General features: G+C 38.5%; 1 protein-coding gene across 2 annotated transcripts in view; it reads right to left on the reverse strand.

Moving 5' to 3' along the window:
• CDK14 (cyclin dependent kinase 14) overlaps positions 1 to 23540 on the reverse strand; it is a 316643-nt gene that overhangs the window by 98017 nt on the left and 195086 nt on the right. For both annotated transcript variants that reach the window (XM_040592698.1, XM_040592699.1), the window contains one exon: positions 5028 to 5091. In XM_040592698.1, the coding sequence (XP_040448632.1) occupies positions 5028 to 5091 (64 nt within the window). The remainder of the gene's footprint in view (positions 1 to 5027; positions 5092 to 23540) is intronic.

The following is a 23540-nucleotide window of genomic DNA, read 5'->3' on the forward strand; positions in this document are numbered from 1 at the left end:
AAACTGTTACGAAAGTTTGAAAAACCGTATGTCCTCATATAAAGTATTTCCACGAGTTTGTGCCAAAGCAGTTTAGTTTCTCAGCCCAGCACTACTCTAAATGAAGACAAACCTTTGAAAAAACTTGGCTATCCATCAGCTGTTAAGAAGCAGGCAGGCAGATCACATTTCTAAACCAAATCTATATTTATTGATCACTCAGGAAGCAAAGCAGAATTCCTGAGTCAGAACACCAGGCTCTGCAGTGGTATTGTCAGTCATAGACTCGGGATTTTTAAATAAATCCATGAAGTATCTCAATCACTGGCAGATTCCATGTTATGCAGTATTTCCTTATAATGCTGTTCTCTAGCTCTGCTTTATTTTTGCTTTCTGCTTTCTCCTTAAAGAGAATCTCTTTCTTTTAACTCTTTTCATCCTGACTTCAGGGAATCTCTTTTAAAAACCATTGCTCAGTAGATGTTTACATTGTCTCATAAAGCCACCTTTTCAGGTGCATTACTTTATATGATATCTGATCATCTATTGAACATAGCAAGGTTCAGGCTCCTATGCCATCAGCCCAAGATTAAATATTTAACCTTCTTTCTCCTAGAAACAGTATTGTAAGGGAACTGATGCACAGTGAACATTACAAAGCATTCTCATGCTTTAACCACCTTCCTAACAAGTTACTACTTCTCCTTAACCATTACCATCTCTTCATGGCCAACATCACTTAATTTATCTTCCTTTGTGACCGTATCTTACCTTCTCCACTTTGCTCATTGACAGTACTTTCTGATAAATCTCTATTTAATGTCTCAGGATGGAGGTTACTCAGCATCAGTCCCAGATACTAACCAAGAATGTAGGAAAAGTAAAAACTTAAGTGTAGATGTTGACCCAAATGGTTATCTTGCTCAATTATTATTTGGGCAGGACTCTGAATCCAAGCTAAGAAAAATAGGAGATTTCATGACAATGGAGAGAATAATACACAAAAATCAGGAAGGCTCAGACACAAGACTGGCAAGGAAGCAGCTTGTTTCTGAATGTTGCTTCATCATTCTTTGGTGATACGTGAGCACAGGAAAACCCACTCAAGATTACAGCAGTCACAACAGCTTCAAAGCGAATCACAGAGGCAAGCCAAAGTTACCAAAATACTTCTGAAGTATTTCAGGATTTTCAAATGCATTGTTTAGATTATCCTTAATTAATGTACTACGCAGGACACGTGTGCATGTGTGTCTGTCTGCACAGGTGCAAACACAAACTGATGACTGAGGCTGAGGCACAGAGAAAGCTCAAAGACCAGGCCAAATTTTAGCTTTAAAGATCTCTCATATTACTTAAGAGTATTTATAAGATAGAAAGTAATCAAAGATCTCAAAGCAGGCAGATAAAATACAAATTGTTTTCTGACTTTTTAAATAGCAAAACAAATTATTTTATACATTTTATTTTCAGTTACAGGCTGTTAAAATCACTGAGGTTAGGGCTTTAGATAATGTAAAGCCACCCACAGCTAGCCTTAGGAACGCATTTCTTATACAGCCTCAGAAATGTTCCTGCACATTAAGATGTCAGAGATCATAACTGTTTATGCTCTGGCTGTTTTCCATAATAATCAGACCCTTGGCCACTCTAGTAGAGAAGAGACTAATGCCATGTTTTTCAGACGTGTTTCTCCTGGTAAACTGCAATTAGCTCTCTGCAGTACAGGACTGTGCCCTATCAATTCACAGCACGAAAATTAGCTATTTAAGTCAGTATGCAAACAAGAAATACAATAAAATCTTGTTTCTACTCTCAATAGTCTTCCTGACTGCACAGGCATTTAATGTACCCAGCACTTTTTAAACTGTAATAACTATTTGTCACTGATACTTTCTGTTCAAATCCTATTGGTTTATGCTTACACAATTCAGTTTATAGCATCAAAGCCTTGCCCGAGCAGATGCTGATATTCTCATCACCTCTGCACTTCTCAATTTATCACACTTACTGTCTGCAGCTATCAGTGTTAAAACTCACGAAGACATGCAAAGCACAGGAGTTATTTAACCCCATATCATCTATATTCAAATGCAGTAATTTCACAAATCTTAAAGAAGAATGGAATTGGTTCAGATTTGGCAAGACATTTCAGGTTCCCTCCTGCATTGTTCTGCTAGGGAAAAGAAAAGATTAAGTCATCTTACGTGTATTATTAAAGCATTAACATCCATTTTTTGCTCCAAAGAAGTCAGTTGGGAAAGAAGAGTCCTTCAGTCCCATGCACTGAGGAAATTTTCTCTAGGGTGTAACAACAATTTCAGACCAACCGGGAGGGGCGCATGGCTGGTGAAGCATCTGTGGAAGGGGACAATGCAGCCTTGCCATAGCCAGAAAACTTTTGTGCACAGAATGGCACGAAGGAAAGCTTTTTTTTAAGAAGTAGCAGAGAACCTGGTATCCATGACCAAATGGCTCCAGTGACCCTAATGGCATGAGCAAATAGTGTAACTCCAGCCCAGCCCATAGGTTTTGTGGTTTTTTTTTTTTTTTTTTTGTCTCCACTTTGTGCAGAGCATGCTTTAGATGCTGATACCCTAGTATGATCCCAGAGGTGATGTGTTTTGCTCCTCTAACCATTCCACACTTTACCAGCATAAAGTTCAATTACTCAGTTTTGGGGTATGTAAGCCAAGTTTTGGTTGTCCAATTAGATTATGCTTTCTATTGCTGTAATTTCTATAATCAGCAAATAGGGAACTGTTAGACAAAAAAAAAATACCAATTTATCAAGGCCATGAAAGATACAGGGTGGTACAAAGGGAGAGCAGAACGTAGTATGGATACAGAAGAGGGCTCTTACCCCTTTGGAGTGCTCTCAGACCTCCATAGTGTATGGGACTTAAGCAGCTCAGTGCTTTGCATTAACGGGCCCTAGAAAGATTAAAAAATTGCCAGGGACAACAGTAATTACTCTGACTTGCAAATCGACATACTTCACAGATGTGGAAAGGATCTGAGAGAACAAAGACCACACCATGCAGAAACGGTGAAAATAACAAGTGACCATTTTCTGTCTTGGAGGCACCTTTCCTCCTGTCCCCATCTGCATTTGTATACATATTATATATTCGTAGCTCACAAAATCCATAGTCTGGGACAAAGAAAATAAAAGCAAGTCTAACACAATGCCTGTATAAAACTTAGATTTAATGAAGTGCCTACTGTGGATTTATTTCCTGATGTTCTATGGTAATAAACCCACATCCCTTAACATACTTGGAAGCCAAACAGAAAAATGAAACCAGGAAATTTCTTGGCTGCCATCTACTGTTCAAAACTTTCCCATATCACGCAGAAGAATAAAAACAATAACAAACCCCAAGTACTCACTGATATCTCAAGATTTTCTCCTCCTCTTTACTCTTCTTGAATATAAACAATGTCTTTGGACTTGTTAAAACTTCTGTAAGGTTTCTGTGTATATCCTTACCTTTTAATCAGTATCAAGAATGAGAAACACTCATTGTAAACTGAATGACACACTGATTTAGGGAAGGACACTGTAATATTTTTAGTATTTCAGTGAAAAACTGTACTACTTAAAGAAGTTCTACTAATTCATTAGAGAGCACTAGGGAGTATTTTCAGTATACAGCAATAAGCACTAGGACAGAGACTGAAAAGCAATGTACAAGAAAGCTGTGCTCCCTTTTCTCGAGGCTTTATGTTACTGTCAGGGGAAGTCAGCCCTACAATATATTTGTTTCTCTCTCTCCACCACCCCCCCGACACACCCCTTTTTTGAGAGCTGCCTAGATCTCTGTCCTTTTCAACTCTTCTGCCCCATATCATGCCTCTTTGCTGGCCCAAAGAAGCCACTACGATGCTGCAGATCTGAGTGGAGAAAGGCAGGCTGGAACAAAAAGGCAATCTTCTGCCCTATGTTTGACCTATAAGATGACTTTTAAATTAGGTTTAAATGACATAGCATGCCATAGGTTGTCACAGTTTATGACAAAAGTTGAAGGGACTATCATCTGCAGTAAAGGAGAAGCAGGAGTTTACTGACAGACCTTATGCCTGCAAGGACAAAAACATCTGAAATTGGATTCCTGGGAGAATTCTCTCACTTTCAGACTGGAGGTGTTTGGTTATAAACTGAAGACTCATTCTAGTAATATATACTGGGAGTCAATTAAGTGCTTAATCTGAAAGCATCTAGTAACCTTCTCTTTACCATCTAGTCCAAACCCACTGACAGTAGGTCCAAGAAGTTTAGGCTGCTCAGGCTCTGCCCAGTCAGGTTTTGAACAGGATGGAGATGTCAAATGTCTCTGGACAATCTGTTCAGTATTTCAGCACCCCCACCTGCTAGCATGTCTCTTATTCGCCTGCTGGGCATGTTTAAAACCCAGTATTTCTAAGATCCCTACTCTAAAGTTTACAAAACTATATATACATGCATACATACATATGTACATACATACATAATGAAGTTGACCACGTACTTCTGGTCTCTAGGGAACAGATTTCTCCCTCTTGCACAAAGGTATCGGACGGTAAAACAGCTTTTCAAGAATGGTTGTAGAATACGACAACTTGCAAGTACAATGCACATTAAAATATTGAACCTTTGTAGAAAGGTACTAACAGATGATCTAGTTGTAACTTCAGCTTTGACAGTCTTTTCTCTGCTCTTTACTTTCCTTTAGTATTCCTCAAAGTTCATAGTGGTCTGCGGAAAAGTAATACTGATTGGGAATCAGGCTACCAGCTATCTGAAAGGTACAATACTCAGTGGCTGAGGAATGCAAGCAGGTCAGGGCTCATACTCTAATAAACTGGAGAAAACGCAAAAGAAAGTAAAGAAATTAAACAGAGGAACCACCCCCCCAAGCACAATAAAAAGTAAGCAGCTGGAAGAAATGCATTACAGTTTATGCACTGCGTAGCAGGTCATTTTGAAGCTTGTGAGTAGAAATGTAATTATCTGTACCCTGTATTTCCAGGAAGAGAATTTGGATGAACTTGGTACTTCAACCTACCTGGTTTGAAATGGGGTAAAGACTGGACTCCAGGCCATGTATCTTCATTTGGTGTTCCAAGTACCTGTGCACAAAAAGATTAAAAAAAAAAAAAAAAGAAAGAAAAAAGCATACATTGCTTTAATAGAAAAGGCTTAATAAGTCATTGCACTGCATAAAGTCACTCCTCACTGTAAGCCCAATGTACTTCACAATCTGAGCTTTAAATAGGTTTAACCATTAGGGAAAGGGGAGAGGGTACAAAAAAATTAAATGACTGCCATGGTTTCAAGGTACCAGTGGAGCCAGTAAAGCACATAGTGGTGCTGTGTTCCTGTCAGGCTGCCTATTTAACAAATACATGTTAAAGCTACTTTCCACTAACAAGCGTCAGGCTACCTGCATATCTCAGAGCGCTGGTGTTACAGAGGCTAGATATTTAGTTCAGAAATAATTTAAACCCCTGTAAACTTAAGTAAGATGGACAGATACCTAATAGATGCTAGGATAGAAAGTCTGCACAAATGGTGAAGCAGATGGCCCAACAGCATGGCATGAACCAGAATGCACAGCGAACAGTTGTCATTTTAAATGGCTGTAGTATACAAAAAAAATAGTAAATTATTAGGAAAAACAGACTTTGACTCACGCATTATGCTTTATTTCTATTCACTTCAATTGCCCACCTTCTTGTAGTGTAAGTCGGAACAACTTTCAGTAGCAAAGTATCGAACATGTCTCATGTGCATCTTATATCCTCTGCTCACATGAAAAATTCACCCCCCCATGTCTTTGGCACAAATAGTAAGTACATTGAGAGAACTGCTATTATTAGTTCTCTCAAACCTGGTTTTGCTTCGTAAGATGTAACTGTCAGTGCTTACTTTAAGTGAAGCCAAGAGGAACACCTAAATTAGCAGCACTAGAAATGCATTTCTGAATGATTTGTGGAATTTGTTATTTCACTAGTGGGATCTTTCGTGTTACAAATCTATACCCAGTCCTAACACATGAAAATGCTAGGGGCTGTTTTCAGTATTTGTTATAAGTTCAGGCCTGGAATAAAAGGCTGACAGTATTCTGAAGTGAAAGCATTTCACTCCAGTCTGGTGCTTATTTTGCTTTGTCTTAAACACAAAACTCCCCATCAGCCCTGCCCCTACCTACACTGCAGATCTTCCAAATAAATCTTTTGAACCAGCATATCTTGAGTCACTGATCTTCTGTGGTCACTTACATCAGCACCAAACAAGCACTAAGTGTGAAAATCTTTGGTTGAAGTAGGTGAAGGTTTGTAACGCTTCAGGGCAAGCTACAAGACATCTACTACCAATCATTTGGAGGTGAAGAAGTTTGTTTTGGTTTTGTTTTTTAATTGTGTCTGCTGCAATATAGATATGCATTGAAAGCATTAAAGGAAAGACCATGTGAGAATATTTGTTGCACTTCTTAAACTATACAAACATTTGTTCATGTTGATAAATTCAAGCTTAGAAGAATTCTTAGAAGTAAGACCGGAAAGCTAAACCACAAAAAATTCTCTTCAACTCTGCCAGAAATTTATTTCATAAAATTTAGAAATGGTCTTAAAAACTTGAGGCAAAAGTAAGTAACCTCTTACATAGATACAATTCTTACCTACAAGGTGTGCTTTCTAACTCTAAGGCCTCAAGTTTTTTAAACAGTTTACAATACTAACACGTTTCTAATGTAAGAATATTAATGCAAAAGTAATTTTTCTCTACTATCAAATACCATAAGCAAATAGTCCAATTTAGATGTAGTAGGAAATGAAAGCAGAGCACCTATGTGTCAGAGAAACAAAGATGACAGTATCAATGTGATTAGACAGTATATGCTCATGTGGTTATTTGGATATGCAAGTTCACTGATTTATTTGTAAATACTGTTTGTACGACCTTGCTTTCAGTCCTTGTGAAATATGTCTTAATCTGCATTTGAATAAGATAAACCTGGCCCTGCAATCCTGATTCATCACAACACCTATATTCATTTCATTATTGCTATTAGGGAGAGCACAACTCTCTCATTAAACATAGAAGAAGCAGTTAGAGACACCGTTGACACTATTTCACTAAATCAATTTGCAAATGACTTTCACTTAGCTTCTGCATTAATCAAGCTGCTGGTGCCAAGCGCCTTCCAGACCAGGAGAGGGAGCCCGTGGATTAAAAACAGATTCTCGCACGCTCCGTTTAAATGACTAGGTCCTCGACTTTGCAATTCCTCTTAGCAAATCAAAGGAATATTCTCACGTAAAACATTATGAATATAAGAAAATTAGTCACATCTTTCTAAATGTGTGTTTTTAATTGTCCCTTATTTTAGAGGAGACATAGGCAGCTAAGGGCTAAGGCACTGTACAGATGAATATTAAAACCAGCTAACAAAATCTGAAACTTCCAGTGCAAGGCAGAGTATTTATCAGACTATTTTTATGTAGAACTTGGAGTTAAGAAATGGATTGTTTTGAGTTTCAAAGTAACCTCAGGTCCAGAAACAGAGGGCTCGGTGGGAGATCACTTTTGTAATTAATCTTCTGTGAGTCACAATTTTTTGTTTCACTAGTTTTCCAATCAATTTCTCTAATAATATTCCAGCACACCTGCTGCTACAATTTTTAAGAGCCAGCTACAAACAAGTTCTGTGCACTGGAGTACTCAGACCACCTATAATATTTATACCTTCCACCAAGGGTAGCTGTCAGGCTAAAAACAACTAGGGTTTTCTAACATTTTTAAGGTACGGGCACTTAGTATTTCAGGCAAGGATCCAGACGCTGGTTTAATGCATAGTACAAACACTGTAAAGGTCATCCTCCTTCCACACAGTTTTTAACATGCACAATACTGATAGTCACATTGTAAATTTCTATCAACAAACAAGAAGGAGAAAGCAGCACCAAAACAACTGTGGTTTTGGGTAAGATGAAACAGTCACTGCCCACAGGTGTGTCAACATAAAGAGATTTGTAAGCATCACCTTGCAAGTGATTCTTCTAAGCAGCAATCAATCCCATTTTGATGAGGTGGGATTAGGCAACCCAGAGCAATGAGGTTTGACACCTGCTACAAACAAAACAAAGAGGAGTTCACGAGTAACACCATGGTGGAAGAAAGAGCTACCTTGTTTTGCAGTTTACAAGAGAGAATTAAGGGATCAACATGCAAAAGGAAAGTGGAGAAGGACGGCAGAATGCAACAGTCTTCTGGTTTTACTCCAAAACACTGTCCCTTAGCAGTTAACACTGATCATCCAAACCAAACCACTGGCAACATCTTAGCATCAAACTGTTTCTATGGTGGAGCCAGCTGCAGCAAACGATTGTCCACCCAGCCAGTGCTGGAGAGCAAGTCTAACCTTACAGCCACCAGCAGAAGTGGAAGATACAGGAGACCCAGCATCCCGGGACAACAACTGAACATCAGGAGCTGTTACTTTACAGGTGACCTCCTAGCCCAAACTATCCTTTCATGGTCCACCACTTACTTCTTATCCCAAGCATGCCACCAAGACTTCTGTCTCTTCTACATTTTAACACTTCCTTTCTGATTCGTGTTCCAAAACCATGAAAATAACCATCACTGGCAATCAAGCCCCAACTTAATATTGGAAATAAGTTTTTATTTACCATTGAGAATTATTTGAAAAATATAACTTGTTCACTTTCTCTACTGATAATCTGCTTCTCAGTGAGGTAATCATTCAACCTGCATGGTTTGATATCCTATTTTTTAACTGAACTGCCAACACAAGAATAATCTACAATTCTCAAATTTTGAATGGATGTAATGTTTTCCCAGGACCAGGATGGTTATGGTTTATGTAACAAAAACTCCAAAACCTACTGGGGTTTTGCTGTTCCACAGTACATACACCACTCTGGGCTCTTTAGTTCCCTAACAAATGAGGTAAAATGACCTTCTCATTTGAAACTTCCTGTTCAAAATCAGAATCAGATTCTAATCTAATTTGTAGAGTAAGGAATCTATTTACATAAAAATAACAGATTTACAATACATCAGGGTACAGGCCAAATACCCTTACTGCCAGTTGACATTGTTACTGTTTGGCAGAAAGTTATGAAAACAGAACCTGCTGTTCAAATTTCCATATACAAGCATGATACAGAAAGATCTCCCAGGAAACACAGCACAAATGCATTAAGGTCTACTGCATTGCCTCAATTTTTTAATATAAGAAAAAAGTTTGCATCTGATTTTACAAAGACTCATCATTCCCTTAATTAACCTGCTCCCTGGTGTGCAAGGGAATCACTATTTTACGGTGCGTGTTATGCCACTCTACCAACACAATTAGTCATATTGTCCTGTACTCTGCTTCGAACGCAAAAACGTTCCTGATTACTGCCATGCAATAAGGTCATTCTGGGTAACAAATTGTCCAGAGAAGTCATCTGAATCTCTTGTGAGATGAGCAGCAGTGGAAATCTCTCCCACCAGCTCTTTCCCAAGTGCTGGCATAATTAATAAGGAACAAGCATTTCCATTTGCACTGCAACTTTTGAATATACAAAGCTGTAAATAACTGAAATAATGCTTTAACCCATTAGATCTGACAGCGCTCAAGAAAGGCGATGGTTTGGACTTCAACAAGACAAAGAATGTGCAGCCTGTGGTATTATTCAGGGTTTTGTAGCAACAGAGCAGAATGAAAAACAAGATCAGCATGCAAATGAGCTGTCTTTCCTTAGACAGAATTTACAGAAACCAGGCTAAGCGATTTTCAAATCTTTTACATTAGATCAACTTGATGAACGAAGTTTAGTCAAAAAAATGTCAGGACAGTGAATTTTTTCCTTTTAATAAAAGGAGGATTTCGTTGAAAAAATGCCCTAGGATTTCAACTAGTAAAAGTTACAAGCTAGATGTAAAAATGTTTTCTTATTTTATTTTTCTTTTTAAGGATCATTGATATTTCTGTTCCAGTCTTCCTATTTGCTGGCTACAACATAGTAGATTGAGTGAGTCCTTGGCTATGATGTACCATGGGAGACTACAGCTGTTTGAGGAACTGAACTTCATAAAAAGAGGAAAAGGATAAATATTGCAGAGCCATTTCCAAATCAGCAGTTCCCTTCTGTTGAATGAGCTTCGGAGGTTTCAGAAGTTGTGTTTTTCAATAAAAATCTGCTATATACTTCCAAAACATACATATCTAATAAAGCTTTCAACATAGTCAAAACCCGAGTTCTTTTCCTTTTCATTAGAGGGAAGCACGTTACTACTTTAGATTTGGATCTTGAAAAGCATTGCGAGTTCCAGGCTTTCACTACAGCAGCTCCATCACTCCCAGAGCCACTTCTGAACATGGAATTTCCCATCTGGTCTGGAAGAGGAGAAGCTACATGATCTTTCTCTCTCTCTTGCAGTCTGTTTTGGTGCCAAGTCATTTGTCTAGATGATCCACCTACTGATGCATTCCCTTCCAGAGTTGTCACTGTTAGGTAGATCTTAACCACATCTTCCACAATCAGGGAAAGTGCTGCATTGCCACCTGATAATGTCAGCAAGCACAACATATGTCCAGTAGTAAAGACCGAAGGAGGAACTTGGTCCTTCAGCTCAGCATTTGGTCTTACTATCAAGGGTTAAAAAAAATAATTCAGCAACTATTTGTGTATTATGCATGCTGACTCAGAGTCTGCTGATTGACAACTGCAGCAAGGCTTCCTTTGACTCTCTGCTGGGCACAATGGATGACAGCTGAGTGTCAAGTTTAATATCTAACAGATCGAGACAGAAATGGAATTGCCTCAATATCAGTCATTTCTTCACATCAGGAGCTTAGCAGTTCAGTTTCTGTAAGGGACAATAAATCTACCCGTTTGTGTAATGCACTTACGCGTTTGTTAGATTGAGGCCGAACACATTTTAACTTTGGGAAGGTTGTGGATGTTCCAGGGTTCCCAGCTGCAATGGAAAAGTCACCTGATTTTTCATTACAGAAACAATGTCTGTCAGCTAAGATGGCAACAATATATTCACTTGGATTCATGAAAAATAAAGACCATATGCCTTATTCACTGTCCTTGAGATTTAAAATATCAAGCCTTACTTCATTAAATGAATGGCAAAAATTACACACAGTTCCTAAACCAGGAATCCAGATCAATTCCAAGTTAAAACAACCGAAGTGAAACTATGTGATCAAGGCAGTTTCCTCACATGTAGAAAACACTAAAGACCTTGTTCAGAGCCTGAAAACTGTACTTTAGTAAAACCTATTTTTCTTACGTAGGAAACACTTTCCGTATTCTTTTCAGTCAACTGTCATCAAAACATCCCTTCATTATTCCCACAGAGGTAAGGAAGAAAATACTAGTGAACTAGAGATGCAACATATTAAGCATACAGAAAATGTAACATCACTTGCATGACTCCTCTTCACAACGAAAGTGTTAAACAAGAGCCCATAATTCTTTACATACAAAATCAGACTTTCAAATTCTTATTCTTATGTATAAAACAAGTTGTATTTTTTGTTTCCTTATATCCCTGTAAATGCTATCAAGGTAATAAAAAAACCTTTGAAGTGATGATACATGGTAAAAGGAAAAAGAAATTCAACAACCACCTTTTTATATGCACAATAGTCATGTGTAGCAGAATATGTTTAATGTAATCTGCATTCATCGAGGACATTAGATCAGAATTATGGATTTAAGAGCAAAGAAGGCTGGCTAGAAAAAAGCTGATCAGAGAACTTCTGCATGTTAATTTGTGAATGATCTAATTATTGTCTTAAAAAAAAAAGGCAAGGTATTAAATTCTTTCAAGAGCTATAAGAAGTACCTGCTACAGAGACAATGAGTACAGGACACAACAGCCACAAAAATGAGAGAAGGCACCTCCACACCAACCTCATAAGCTTGTTTCTGCTGTATGTAAAGTGATGCTGCACTGGGGGGGCAGAGGGGGAATAGAAGTCACTGAGGCTTATTCTCTAAGCTGAAAAAAGAAGTAAGAACAGAACGAGGTTCACCTACAACAATAGGCTGACTCTTTAAAGGCATCAATTGGAATATTGTAGTTTATTATACATGGGTAATAAAATCACCTGCTTTGAGCATAAGGAGTGATTTATAATGAAGCTGGCTTCAAAAACATTTAGGTAATGTGCCAATATGGATGAGGGAAGCAAAACATGAAATTACTATCAACATTCCTACAAAATTTTAACAACACAATTAATTAAAAAAAAAATTGTATTTGTGCTTTAGCTCTGTCAAGGATTAAAAATTAGGTACTTTAAACAGTAAAGGACACCCAACTGTTCTTAACATCCTTTCCCATAGAGGCAAAATACAAAGAAGTGTTGCCAGGAAACCTTTTTAATATGTAATTTTTCCAATTTTACTTTGTGTATATAAATGAAATTTGAGTAGCTGCCTGGATTGAAAAGTTAAATTTATCCCAATGCTGTTTCCATGCTGTTTGTGGCACAAATAAACTCATCATTCTCTTCATGCCCATGGTAACCACTGCTACCTTTTTGAGGGACCCTGACAGAGACACCACTGCAACTGTGCTAACATGATGAAGATGACGGAGACTGGAGACTTCATAAACACACTTGTCTTCACAGAGCCACGCTCTGCCTACTCTCTCTGCACAAGCTGGGTGCAACAGCTGGGAGGAGGTGGGGGAACAACAGATCAGGCATCACCAGAGACCCAGCACTGCAGACCATCAGGACAGGATTCAATGAAATCCCCAGCCTTACAACAAAGCATACAGAGGTCTGATGTGCCAGTGTCCTTAACTGTTCAGTCAGGAGAGACTTGTTTATTCTGACAAGGACCTACTAAATACATACTAAATTCTGAATCACAGAAACAGCTCTGTCAATGAGATTACTTCTAGAAAGTAATTCTGTCCATAATCCAATCTAAATTGGAGAGAGAGAAAAAACAGATAATCTAATCTATATTTCATAATGAGAAAAAAGCAAATGTAAAACAAACTCTTGTACTGGGCTGTAGCATCCTCTTCCTACAGGTGGACTGTACATCACATCGTAATGCCCTATTTTAGTAACTTAAAATTTCATAACGGTTCACATGGTGGAAGAAACTTTGTTTAGTGATTCTTACTAAAATGTAACTGTGAATGAGACAAATGCTAAAAACACTAATAAAACAGGATTTGGCAGACTTTTTGAAAGCAGAGGCGCCTATGCTGTAAAGACAGAATCTGAAATTAGCAGTAAAAGGCACGCAAAGGCAAACTCCTGACAGGCTGCTGCTCTTCTCAAACCAGTGCAACCATGCAGCAATTTAGCAAAATTAAAAGCTAATTAAAAAAGCATAGTGCATGCTTAAAGGAGATGCTGTTTAGCTCCAAAGTGAAAAGAGGACACTGTGAGGGATGCTCCATGATGAAGTGGCAGAACTGAGAACCTGTCCCTCCAGCTTTCACAGCCCCCTGTGCTGAGGAGTCTCTTTCCACCAGCAAACAATCCCATCATCAGAATAAAAAAATCCTGACAATAAACTAGACTTAGTGTCTCTGATATCTGCACTGGAGCTGCAGAAATGATAAAACACCTCAAGAGTATGAAACTGATCCTTAATAAGAAGAGAAGAGAATTTGGAAGCTTTTGTAGACCTCAAAGCTGCTGATCAGGAAAAGACTGGGAAGAAAACTCATGTAGAAGACTACAGATGACCTCAACAGATTTCTCTGCCCTTCCTCCAAGGAGGCAAGTTTGCTCTTCTGGCACTGCCAGAGCTTGTGAGCTCGGGAATGACTTCACCAAGGAAGATCTTGGTGTTAGTGCACACAAGGAAGCAGCTGCTTCTGTTTTCTGTGCGGGAAGGTCTCTTCCTTACCACTGGGGACAAACAATGATTTTCTCCACTGCAAAGGAGAAGGAAGACAGCAATTTTCTGTCAGACAACCCCCTGGCTCACAAGTCATGCTTGTTTACATATCCTTTAAAATCTGTTCTGATTTACTCTGCACAGAAAGGTGTATATACTCTGCATTTCAGATTTCCTATCCTGTTTGTGTTGCAAAACCTTTGGAATAACCCACACAAACAGACAGTCCTCTCCTAAATAAACCCTTTTAAGATTTCAAGGTTTTTTACCAACCTTTTCCTTTAAACCAAAAAAGGAAGAAAAAAAAAAAAAAAAGCCAAAAGCGTGTGGGAAACTTTTATGAAATAAACTTCCATAAGGCCTGCTGTGCTGGCTCAGCAGCTGGTTAATTTGAATTCCAGGTATGTACTATGTAGGGTTTTTTTGGAAATGCTGGCAAATCAGAAAAGCAATGCTCCTTTTGGATCATAAAGCTGGCTTTATGGTCTTTTTGAAGACAATAAAACCGGCTCAGTTAACACACACAAATTCCTACCAAGTGTTGCACTGTCCAAGCTCACTGGCACAGGCAAAGCTACACCATTGCATCAGGGTATTTAAGGGCTTAAAGCTGCCATTCAGCTGCAGACATTATTTAAGTAATTAACAGACCAAGTTTCTGCATCTTCATATGAATCATGACAAAAATAACAAGAACATAATTTTTAAATAAAATAAAATGACATTTCATCACTATATATTTTTTTAACTACAACTGAACAAAGCAGCACATACTGGATCGCATCCATTCCGGATAAGGATCATCACTGCACCAGGATCTGACCCAATGGTTTTTACTGAAACCAAGCCATGTCTTCCCAGAGCAAAACCCCACTCCAAAGCAGTGATGAACACTTTACTTCTCAGATACTGGAAACCCTTTGTCTCTGGCATGGTGCGACGTCGCAACACACTGGAGGAACAAGTGTGCCTCATTACAACTCCACAGAGGGACTCGCCATTCCTTACGCACAAGGAAGAGCAGACACACAGCAAATTGACATGTGCCACTTATGCGACAGAAATACATCCACAGTGGAGAGGAAAGCTGTTGTACTAAGGCAGACAGAATATTATAGCTGGGCTAGCTGAGCTGCTGAGCTCACTGTCTGAAAAAAAAAGTTGTATTGTGATTTTTTTTTTTTCCTCACCTAAAAATCCTGGGGAGGTAACCTATGCTGAGACCTATATATTAAGCCTGGTGCTCAGCATCACAGAACACCACGATGCTAGAATCCAATCAGATCATTCAGAAGTTTGCCAATCTTTATTTTGCTAGCTAAGGTCTTGATCTTGTGATAGTCTCGATTTTGAATAGATTCATGCAGCCACACGGAGCCCAATGAAGCAGTGGGTATTTCGTCAAGCTTTTTTAAGCAACCATTTGTTCAATCTGCAGTAAATGAAGGCAGCCAGTCATGCTGCCATTTGAAGAATGTGTAGGTCCAGGTGTTACAATATTTCTGAAACAGTGAGGGTATTAATAATGAGCTCCAATTGTGTTTGGTATATGTGGTGGATTATAAGAACACTCTTCCTGGATGTCTAAATACCCTGCTGAATTCTACACTGAACCTTATCAGGATTCCCATATCAAATCACTTTTTAAAATGTCTAAGCTTATCACTAAAAATCCATTTCAAGTGATTCAGTTTCAAGTGTGCCTCCTACAAAAAATGACACAGCATGAAGCTTGGTGTATTCATTCCAAACAGCAGTATTTTGCTGCTAAAAGAGCAAGAGTTTTATACTTCTGACTATCCTTCTGAGTCACTGGAATAGAACAAGCAAGCAGAATGAAATACTGAAGTCTCTCAGTAGTATAGAAATATGTTTTTCCCTAAAAATGGAGGAAGTATCAGCCTACTTCTGATGGAGACACTGCTATAAAAGCAGCCAAGACATTTTAAGTGGGATTGGGGCATAATCCCAGGGAGATACTCATTCTCATCCAGACGACAGTAAAATCAATGGGGAGCCTATGGCTGAATACAATCTGTATGCTCCACAGCAGCCTAGCAAACTAGCACATCTCACTCCAGAGAACTTCGGAAGTTCCCAGTGAATTCTTCGCTAGAGCATCTACCCATCTTCCTGACACTTTCTTCACCCATTTCCCTGCAAGTCCAGTAAGAGGAATGTGCTCATTTTCCCTGACACCACAAGGTACGTGCCCAAATGTAGAGATAAGAAGCGGGTTTTGAAAGAGTGCGGAATGCTGAGATGCTCAAATTTTCTGAAATTTGGGAACTATGCAATTTAACCATTTATTGCTGTTGCATTTATTTAGCAGTTGTGGTTTTAACAATCAGCTGGCAGGTGGCCTAAGACTTTGCATTTTACTTGTTTAAATGAAGGTGAAAGCAGGTGTCACTCAACTGGAAGAGGCAGCTGCACTCCCAGCTTCAGTGAACCCATTTGTTTGCTTTGACATTAGTGCACTCAGTAACTGCCCGTGACTTCTGAGCTCTCAAAAACATAAGGCAGGAGGGATTAGGGTATACTCATCTTCTGTCTCCATTTAAACTTCCTCTAAGACACGTGCAGGGCAGCTGCAGTGGCAGTCCTTGTTCTTTGCACCCTCACTTTTGGGCAAAAGAGAACTACTTCCCTGGAGCTGCTGGAACTGCTCCTCTCTACTCACTGGAGAAGGGAGCTGCGAGGACCTGGCAGGACTTGGAGATTATAATGCCTACAGCTCCAAAAGGTTATTGAGGGGGCTTGTGATGAAATGATCAGTGATGAAGTGTGATGAACGAATGAAGGCAAATCATCAAAAAAATGGAGCTGTGTAACACCTGCATATCACATTCTGCTCTTTTTCAGAAAAAAAACCCAAACACCACCCTCCCACCCCACCCCCCCCAAAAAAAAAAAAAAAAAAAACAAAAAACCAACCAAACAACAAACTGGGGGGAAATGGATAAATAAATAAATAGGATATGCAAATACAGAAAAGAAAATTTACACAGACACATGACAAATTGCTTCAGTACCACCAGTAGTCAATAATGATGGAGAGGAAGAGACATGCTGGAGTTAACAGTTTCTTATCCCTCACTTCCAATATATTAAGGACCACAGAAATGCATGGCCTGAAATATTGATGACACAAAGGCTGAAAAATTATGGGGGATCAATCAAGGACAAGAACAGTAACACCAGCTACATTAATTCTTTAACATAAGCAATGCTGCTATTACAATGCAAATCGGAGGTAAACTTTAAAGATCTTACTAAATTAGTAGAAAGGCAGATGTTAAACCAATGAAACAAGGGTAACTACACAAGTTATCAGAGAGAAAAATCAACCTCTCAACAGTGTAGGCACAGCTGATCTCTTGGACTATGTGAGGAATGCAGATGAGCAGCATGAAGTTATCATGAAGCTTGTTAAAAGGCTGCAAAAGTAACAAAACCATGAAAGCATTAGCAAGAACAAGATAATATAAAGCAAAAGTGGTAGGAAGGTGCACTGAAAGTACATTTTACTGAAAGTAAATGAAGCCCAGAGAAAAGATGACTCTAGTAGGAACAGGTGTTTCACTATCTGTAGTTCTCAGCTACATTCACTAGTCTGATGATTATTTTTTTTTAAAGAATAGGGTACTGCAGGGATTTAATGAAAAGCTCCACAGAACAAACAAAAGAGGATTTGCTCTTGCTAGTTATTACCCTGCTTTGAACTGCTAAGCAGTTGATAAAGTGATATGATGCCGTGAGGTCAACAGGACCTCATCTCTGCCCCTCCCTTTTCAAGAGAAAGGACCAATACTAGTACATTCTTAACAAGCTGGTCCAGTAGTACAGCAATGTTATTAACCAAGTATCTCAGTCTTGAGACCAAAGCAGACTATACCAAAATGCCCAGGATCTCCAACATCCAAATTATTAAGGGCTCTTTTAAAGTAATTAGGGCAACATGTTGTATGGATGCACACCAAGATGAGTCATGAAGAATAACTAACAGATTGACAAAATCCCTGGCTGCATTCCGTTTGAATTTACTTGAAGGGCCAGTTCAGCAACACAAAGTTTATGCAACTTCTCTTTCTGAGAAAAGTGCAATTACCATCTATTGTAAAACAATTATATTCAGGAAACACACAAACCCACCCCACCACCCCAAGCATACATGGTTTAAATCGAAAATGAGTTAAAATGCAAATAAATCCCTTTTGAAGAAGGGAAGTAACTGGAGAATATTTTCCAATAACTTTAAAGTTAATTGAGCAAGAGTTATTCTAAAAACATAAACACCTCTCTATGACACAGCAAAGTTTAACCACATTGAAAATTTACAAGGTCAATTGATTTCTCACCTATCAAAAGATACAGAAATCCAACCATAAATTTTCAGTGCAATTAAGTAGGTGCCCAAAAATTTCCTTTGATTTCTCCTCTGGGCATAATCATCATCAGGGCAATTATATTTACGTGAGAACATACATACTGCCTCATACTGCACTCTGTTGAAGGTTTACCTTATGCTGTTCTGCTCAATCACTGACACGTTTGAGAGTTTACACCACAGCTATTTTGATCATGTTGTGCCCCAAAAAAGCACCATGAAGAATTCTCATTATGTTCTCACAAAATGTATTATTAGCTCTCTCCGATGTCCTCAGAAACAGACCTCAGTTGCCAGAAGTACTGCTCCACAGGGATATACATGCACACTCTAAAGACAAAGAATGAACACAGGACATTTTTCCTCCTGTAACTGACAGCTAGAGAATTCAGTTTTGCCATGGCCTCCAAGTTATTTTAAATGGAGCGCTCAGAAGACTGGGGAAGGAAGAACCAATGCAACAGGAATAAAATGTTACATTGTATACTTCAGAACCTACTCCATTTCACACTTAAACAGTTGAGAATACCTCTCATTTTAAGATCATAGTCAGGTGATTCTCCTACTCTCAATTCCTGTATAAGTCCTCTTTCTTTGGACATTTTTCTTATGAAGTAGAATGTATTCCATTTCTTAGCCTTTCTTCCTTCCTTCTCCTACTTAATAATACTGATTTTGTCCAGTACTTTTCAACTTAGTTTCAAACTAATGCAGCTATTTTTCTATTGGTGACTTTTCACTAACAAAAAGAGAGTAATAATAAAAAAAAACAATTGGAATCAAAAATTCAGGGGAGATGCGTTCCTTCTTATTTTCTCTATGCAAGTCATGTAAGTAATGACAACACACAAATAGTGGACACACAAATTGTGGGACAGCATTTTTATATGCATATTTAGAACGCAGACGAGATTATACAAATTTTTCAACATATGTCAAAATAAATGCCTACATTATTTAACCATAGCCATTTAATGAACTAGAAAAGCAGCTGTCCTAATCAAAGTGGATTAATGTTAGCCCTTGAAAACCTGAAACCACTTGAAATCACTAAGCTTATCTTAAAATTTACATTTAGCTTATAGAAATATATTGAGGATCAGCAGCTTGTGTAAATGGCAGTGATAGTTGAAAACACTCAATCTTATGGCAAGGGCTCAGCATCTTGCTAGATTTATACCTAGTCTAGGGCACTGATTTAGGAAACACTAAAACGGGCATTAGAGTCTATTTTCTTCAAATTAGGCCTCTTGCAAATGGTACCTCAGGCATGTGCATGGACTGAAGGGGATGTTTCCCCCAGATACCACGACAGATAAAGCTATATACTTTTACCAGTTCTTAAGAGGGCAGAAGAAATCAGTTACTCTTCTTGAAGTCTTTCAAGAAACGTGTGCAGACAGGTAAGGCATATCAATCTTATATTCTCATAACCTGTCTGTAAAATCATCACCTAAAACTGCCTCACGCTGATTTTTAGACATTTTCAACTTTAAGGATGCTTGAACTTCAGTTACACATTATAAACAACAATTTTGGCAATCAAGATGCACTTCAGAAAACTCGCTTTTGGCATGTGATGAGCAATTCAGACACAAGTAAAAGAGGAAAGGGAAAAGAGAAGATTCAAGTATATTAAACATTGTTCCTTTATTTACAAAATGGAAAGAGAAAGCAATATTTGATATTTGATGTCTGATCATTTATTATCTTCCCTAGTAAATAAAGCCAGCATATCAGAGCAGGTTTATGAATGGGCCTGTACTTTTACGCAGCACTATTACCTTACAGCCTAAGTTTCTGGATAACAGACCAATACTTTTGTTCAGAATGAGCTTCAGCTCCATTTGTAATATGAACAAATTGCCTACAACTCCATTTCTGTTCAGTGTCACCTGCATGTGTGTACAGAGAAAGATTTCACATCGGAAAAACCCCCTTTCTATGGTATATGGGGCCAAGAAGGAAAGTGCCTGCAAAGACGTACACCAGAGTAAGTAAACAGAGCTGCACTGATTTACACCAGCTGAGTCTCAGCAAATGTATTGCCTGTAACCACTCTCCTGAAGGCCAGAGGCAAGCCTGGAAAAGAAACAATGCTTCTTTATAATTATAGCCCATTTCTCATCAGCAACTGAAATATGGCAGATACTAAAGAAACATTCCGATTCCAAAGAAAACCACAAAGCCATTGTTTTCCACTGAACCATGTCTTAATTTGTTTTCTTTTTCTGATAGCCAATTAGTCTTCATGTTTTGCACTACCAAGCTGATAATAAGCCAAGCTCTTGCTGTCCTAGCCACGCTCAGGGCTTTTGTCGGAATTAGCTAGCTTCTTACAAGCAGAAGATGACACCTATGTGCATCAGGTTGTGTGACTGGCTGACATCCAGCCAGCCCTTGAAAGTCAAGGATGGGGTTACACATTCACTTATTATTCCCCTCCTCCTCTTCCCTCCTGCTACCATCTGGTACTTCCTCTGGCAAGTGCTGATGGTATACTGCTGGGTATTTTTATTACTTTAAACATGGACAAATGGGAGGTTACGTGTCCCCTTTTCTAAAAGAAATGTTAACAGAATGCAAGCTATAACTTCAGTATTTTTAAAAGCCTCCTTTTCCTGACACACATAGGCAATATTCCTCAAGTAAATTTCCTACATTTTCGAAAGACTGCTATTTTAAAATCTTAGCCCTAGTTTGTTCATCCAATACCATATGGGTTTAATGATGTAAGGCAAAGAACAACATGGACTATGGCTACTTGGACATGGTGAGGACAGGAATACTTTATAAGAATGCAAATTAGTATCAAATACCTTGTGCTCTGTTGTAAGGAAAACATGTATATGCAGTGATACAGAAGACAATACAGCACAGAGAGCTAAAACTGAGCTGATGCTCCTTAAAAAGAACCAAAAAAATTTCAAAATCCTTTACAAAGCATGAATACATAGAAGATTTGCTTGTTTTTTAAAGATCATTTTAAAGATTTCATCTCATACTTGCCTAGTTTAGCATTACCTCCATTTAAAGTTTGGCCTAAGACATAAAGACCAGAAAGATACCTTATAAAAGGTATCAGTGCAAAACCTGCAGGGAACTGCAGTAAAATACTGAGTAAGTGCTAACACAATTTCAATGAGAAGACCCACAGGTAAAGAACCTGCTATTTATTTAATTAATTTCAGTGGTGCTGAAGAGGAGTGAAATGTATTCCGTACCATTATAATAAAGCAAAGCTGAGGTAAATTCATTAGCAGGATATAATACATTCCACTTCTCTCATTCTGCTTACATGCTGTGTTAGAGAAGACAGAACTCAGCAGTCAGGTTTCTACTTACTTAGTTTCAAAAAACCCCCTAGTTTCCTCATGAAGTTATTGGTGGGAGGAATAGAGACAGATATGGGAGGAAAATACAATCTGTGTTTCCCCCTCTAGGCAAGAACTATCTATTTTACAAAAATGAAGACTTTTTCGCCAACCAGATTCATCATCCACAACATATAAGGTACCATAGATACCATGCCTACACAAGATAAAATTTCAGCTCAGGTCCAGCCTCACAAACACATCCCATCAGAGATGAACCAGCTGTGATTCAGAGCCAAAGTATTTACCAAGTGACAGAAGAACATGTATTAAATAATGAAACAGGGATAAAAAACCAATAAATTTTGCTAAATAACTCATTACACAGGTGAACTTCAAAACCCAATAGTTAAAAGTATTCCTCCCTTGGGTTTAGCATTGCTAGCTTCCAGAAAGTTAATAACACAATGTACTAGAAAGCACGGTTCCTTTGGGTCCATTCTAAGCTTAAACAAAAGTGAGGCCTGTTAATATGTATTATTTCAGGCTTTAGAGGATGTCAGTGACATGAAGCAAACCTTCAGATACAGAACCACATGAAGAAAGCTCCACAGCTTCACAAAGTCCTGTTAAAATTAGAGCTGCGGAGGAAACACTATTAGCTTGCATTACATGATACAAGACACTTCAGGCATGTAGTCATATATATATATATATGTATATATATATAAAAAAAGAAAAATATTGCTAGCCTTTTAAATTTTCAGTAACTGAAGTAGCACTTTCACTCCCATTTAGAAGCAAAATGCCATTTTTCATAGTTACCTGAAATTGCAAACGCATGCGAGTCTTTGCTGTACAGCTCCATGCAGAAAGCTAGCATTTCTGGCATCACCCTTTGGCATACCAGACTGCTGGGCTCAACAAATGGATACTGTTCTCTTGTAATTACTTTATAATACTGTGCATTATGGCACCCAACAGAACAGTAGCATCCAAGACCAGAGAGAAGTCCTCAGCTTTTTGCAATATGCATGTTAGGAAAGACAGAAGCTTCTGGCTGCAAACTCCCACTCCTGCTGCACCACGTTACCTGCAGTGTGAGGCTCCTGCAGCATGCACGCATCCCTCCGTCACGTTCACAGAGTGAATGCCCATTTATAGATAAACCAGGAGTTAAATACCATTGCCTTGCCTGTGCAGAGATCTACAAACTACCAGGAGAACTCTTTGTACATTATTCTTGCAGTGAAATATAATTTTCAGTGTAGTTGGCAACAAGACTGCAGTTCAGCCAACGCACAGATTATTCCCTTAATCCGGAAGGCTTCAGAGCCAGGGAAGAAGATTCACTTTGATTTGTAGTGCCTCTCAGAAACCTCATGTAGAATGGAAAAGACAAAAATACCGTCCCACTTAAAAATATTCTCTCCAGAAGAAAAATTAAGCTAGCACAAGAAATCAACTCTGATCTGGTTTGAATCTGTTAAGAATGGCAAGTATAAAAGCACATCTTTGTATCAAAATCAGAGCTATACCCAAGTTGGTACCTGCAGTGTGGCTCAGAGTAAGGCACGCACAGCCATACTGCACTCCTCTCAGCGTAAGCAGCTTTAACACTCAACTAGTTCATGCTCATCATCACCAGATCCAAGGAATTGTCAATTCTCCCCAGCACAGGGCTAGCTTGAAGGCATTTGGTGAGGCTTTTACTTCTAGACATAATTAAAGCTTATTTATAATGGCAGGTTCTCCTTGATATAGAAAACCTCAAAGTTTGCATCTAGAGAAATGTACGCTAATAAATGATCAACAGGAATAAACTACTGACAAAGATCTTAGCTACTCCGTATCAGAAGCCAAATGATACTTCCCAATTTTGTGCAGTTCTGTTTTGATTCAACAGATTGCCTCACATATTTTTCCTGTTACCATGATTTTACTGTTCAACATGTACTTGAACA

The sequence above is a fragment of the Falco naumanni genome, chromosome 4, assembly GCF_017639655.2.
Source record: "Falco naumanni isolate bFalNau1 chromosome 4, bFalNau1.pat, whole genome shotgun sequence".
Classification (NCBI taxonomy): domain Eukaryota; kingdom Metazoa; phylum Chordata; class Aves; order Falconiformes; family Falconidae; genus Falco; species Falco naumanni.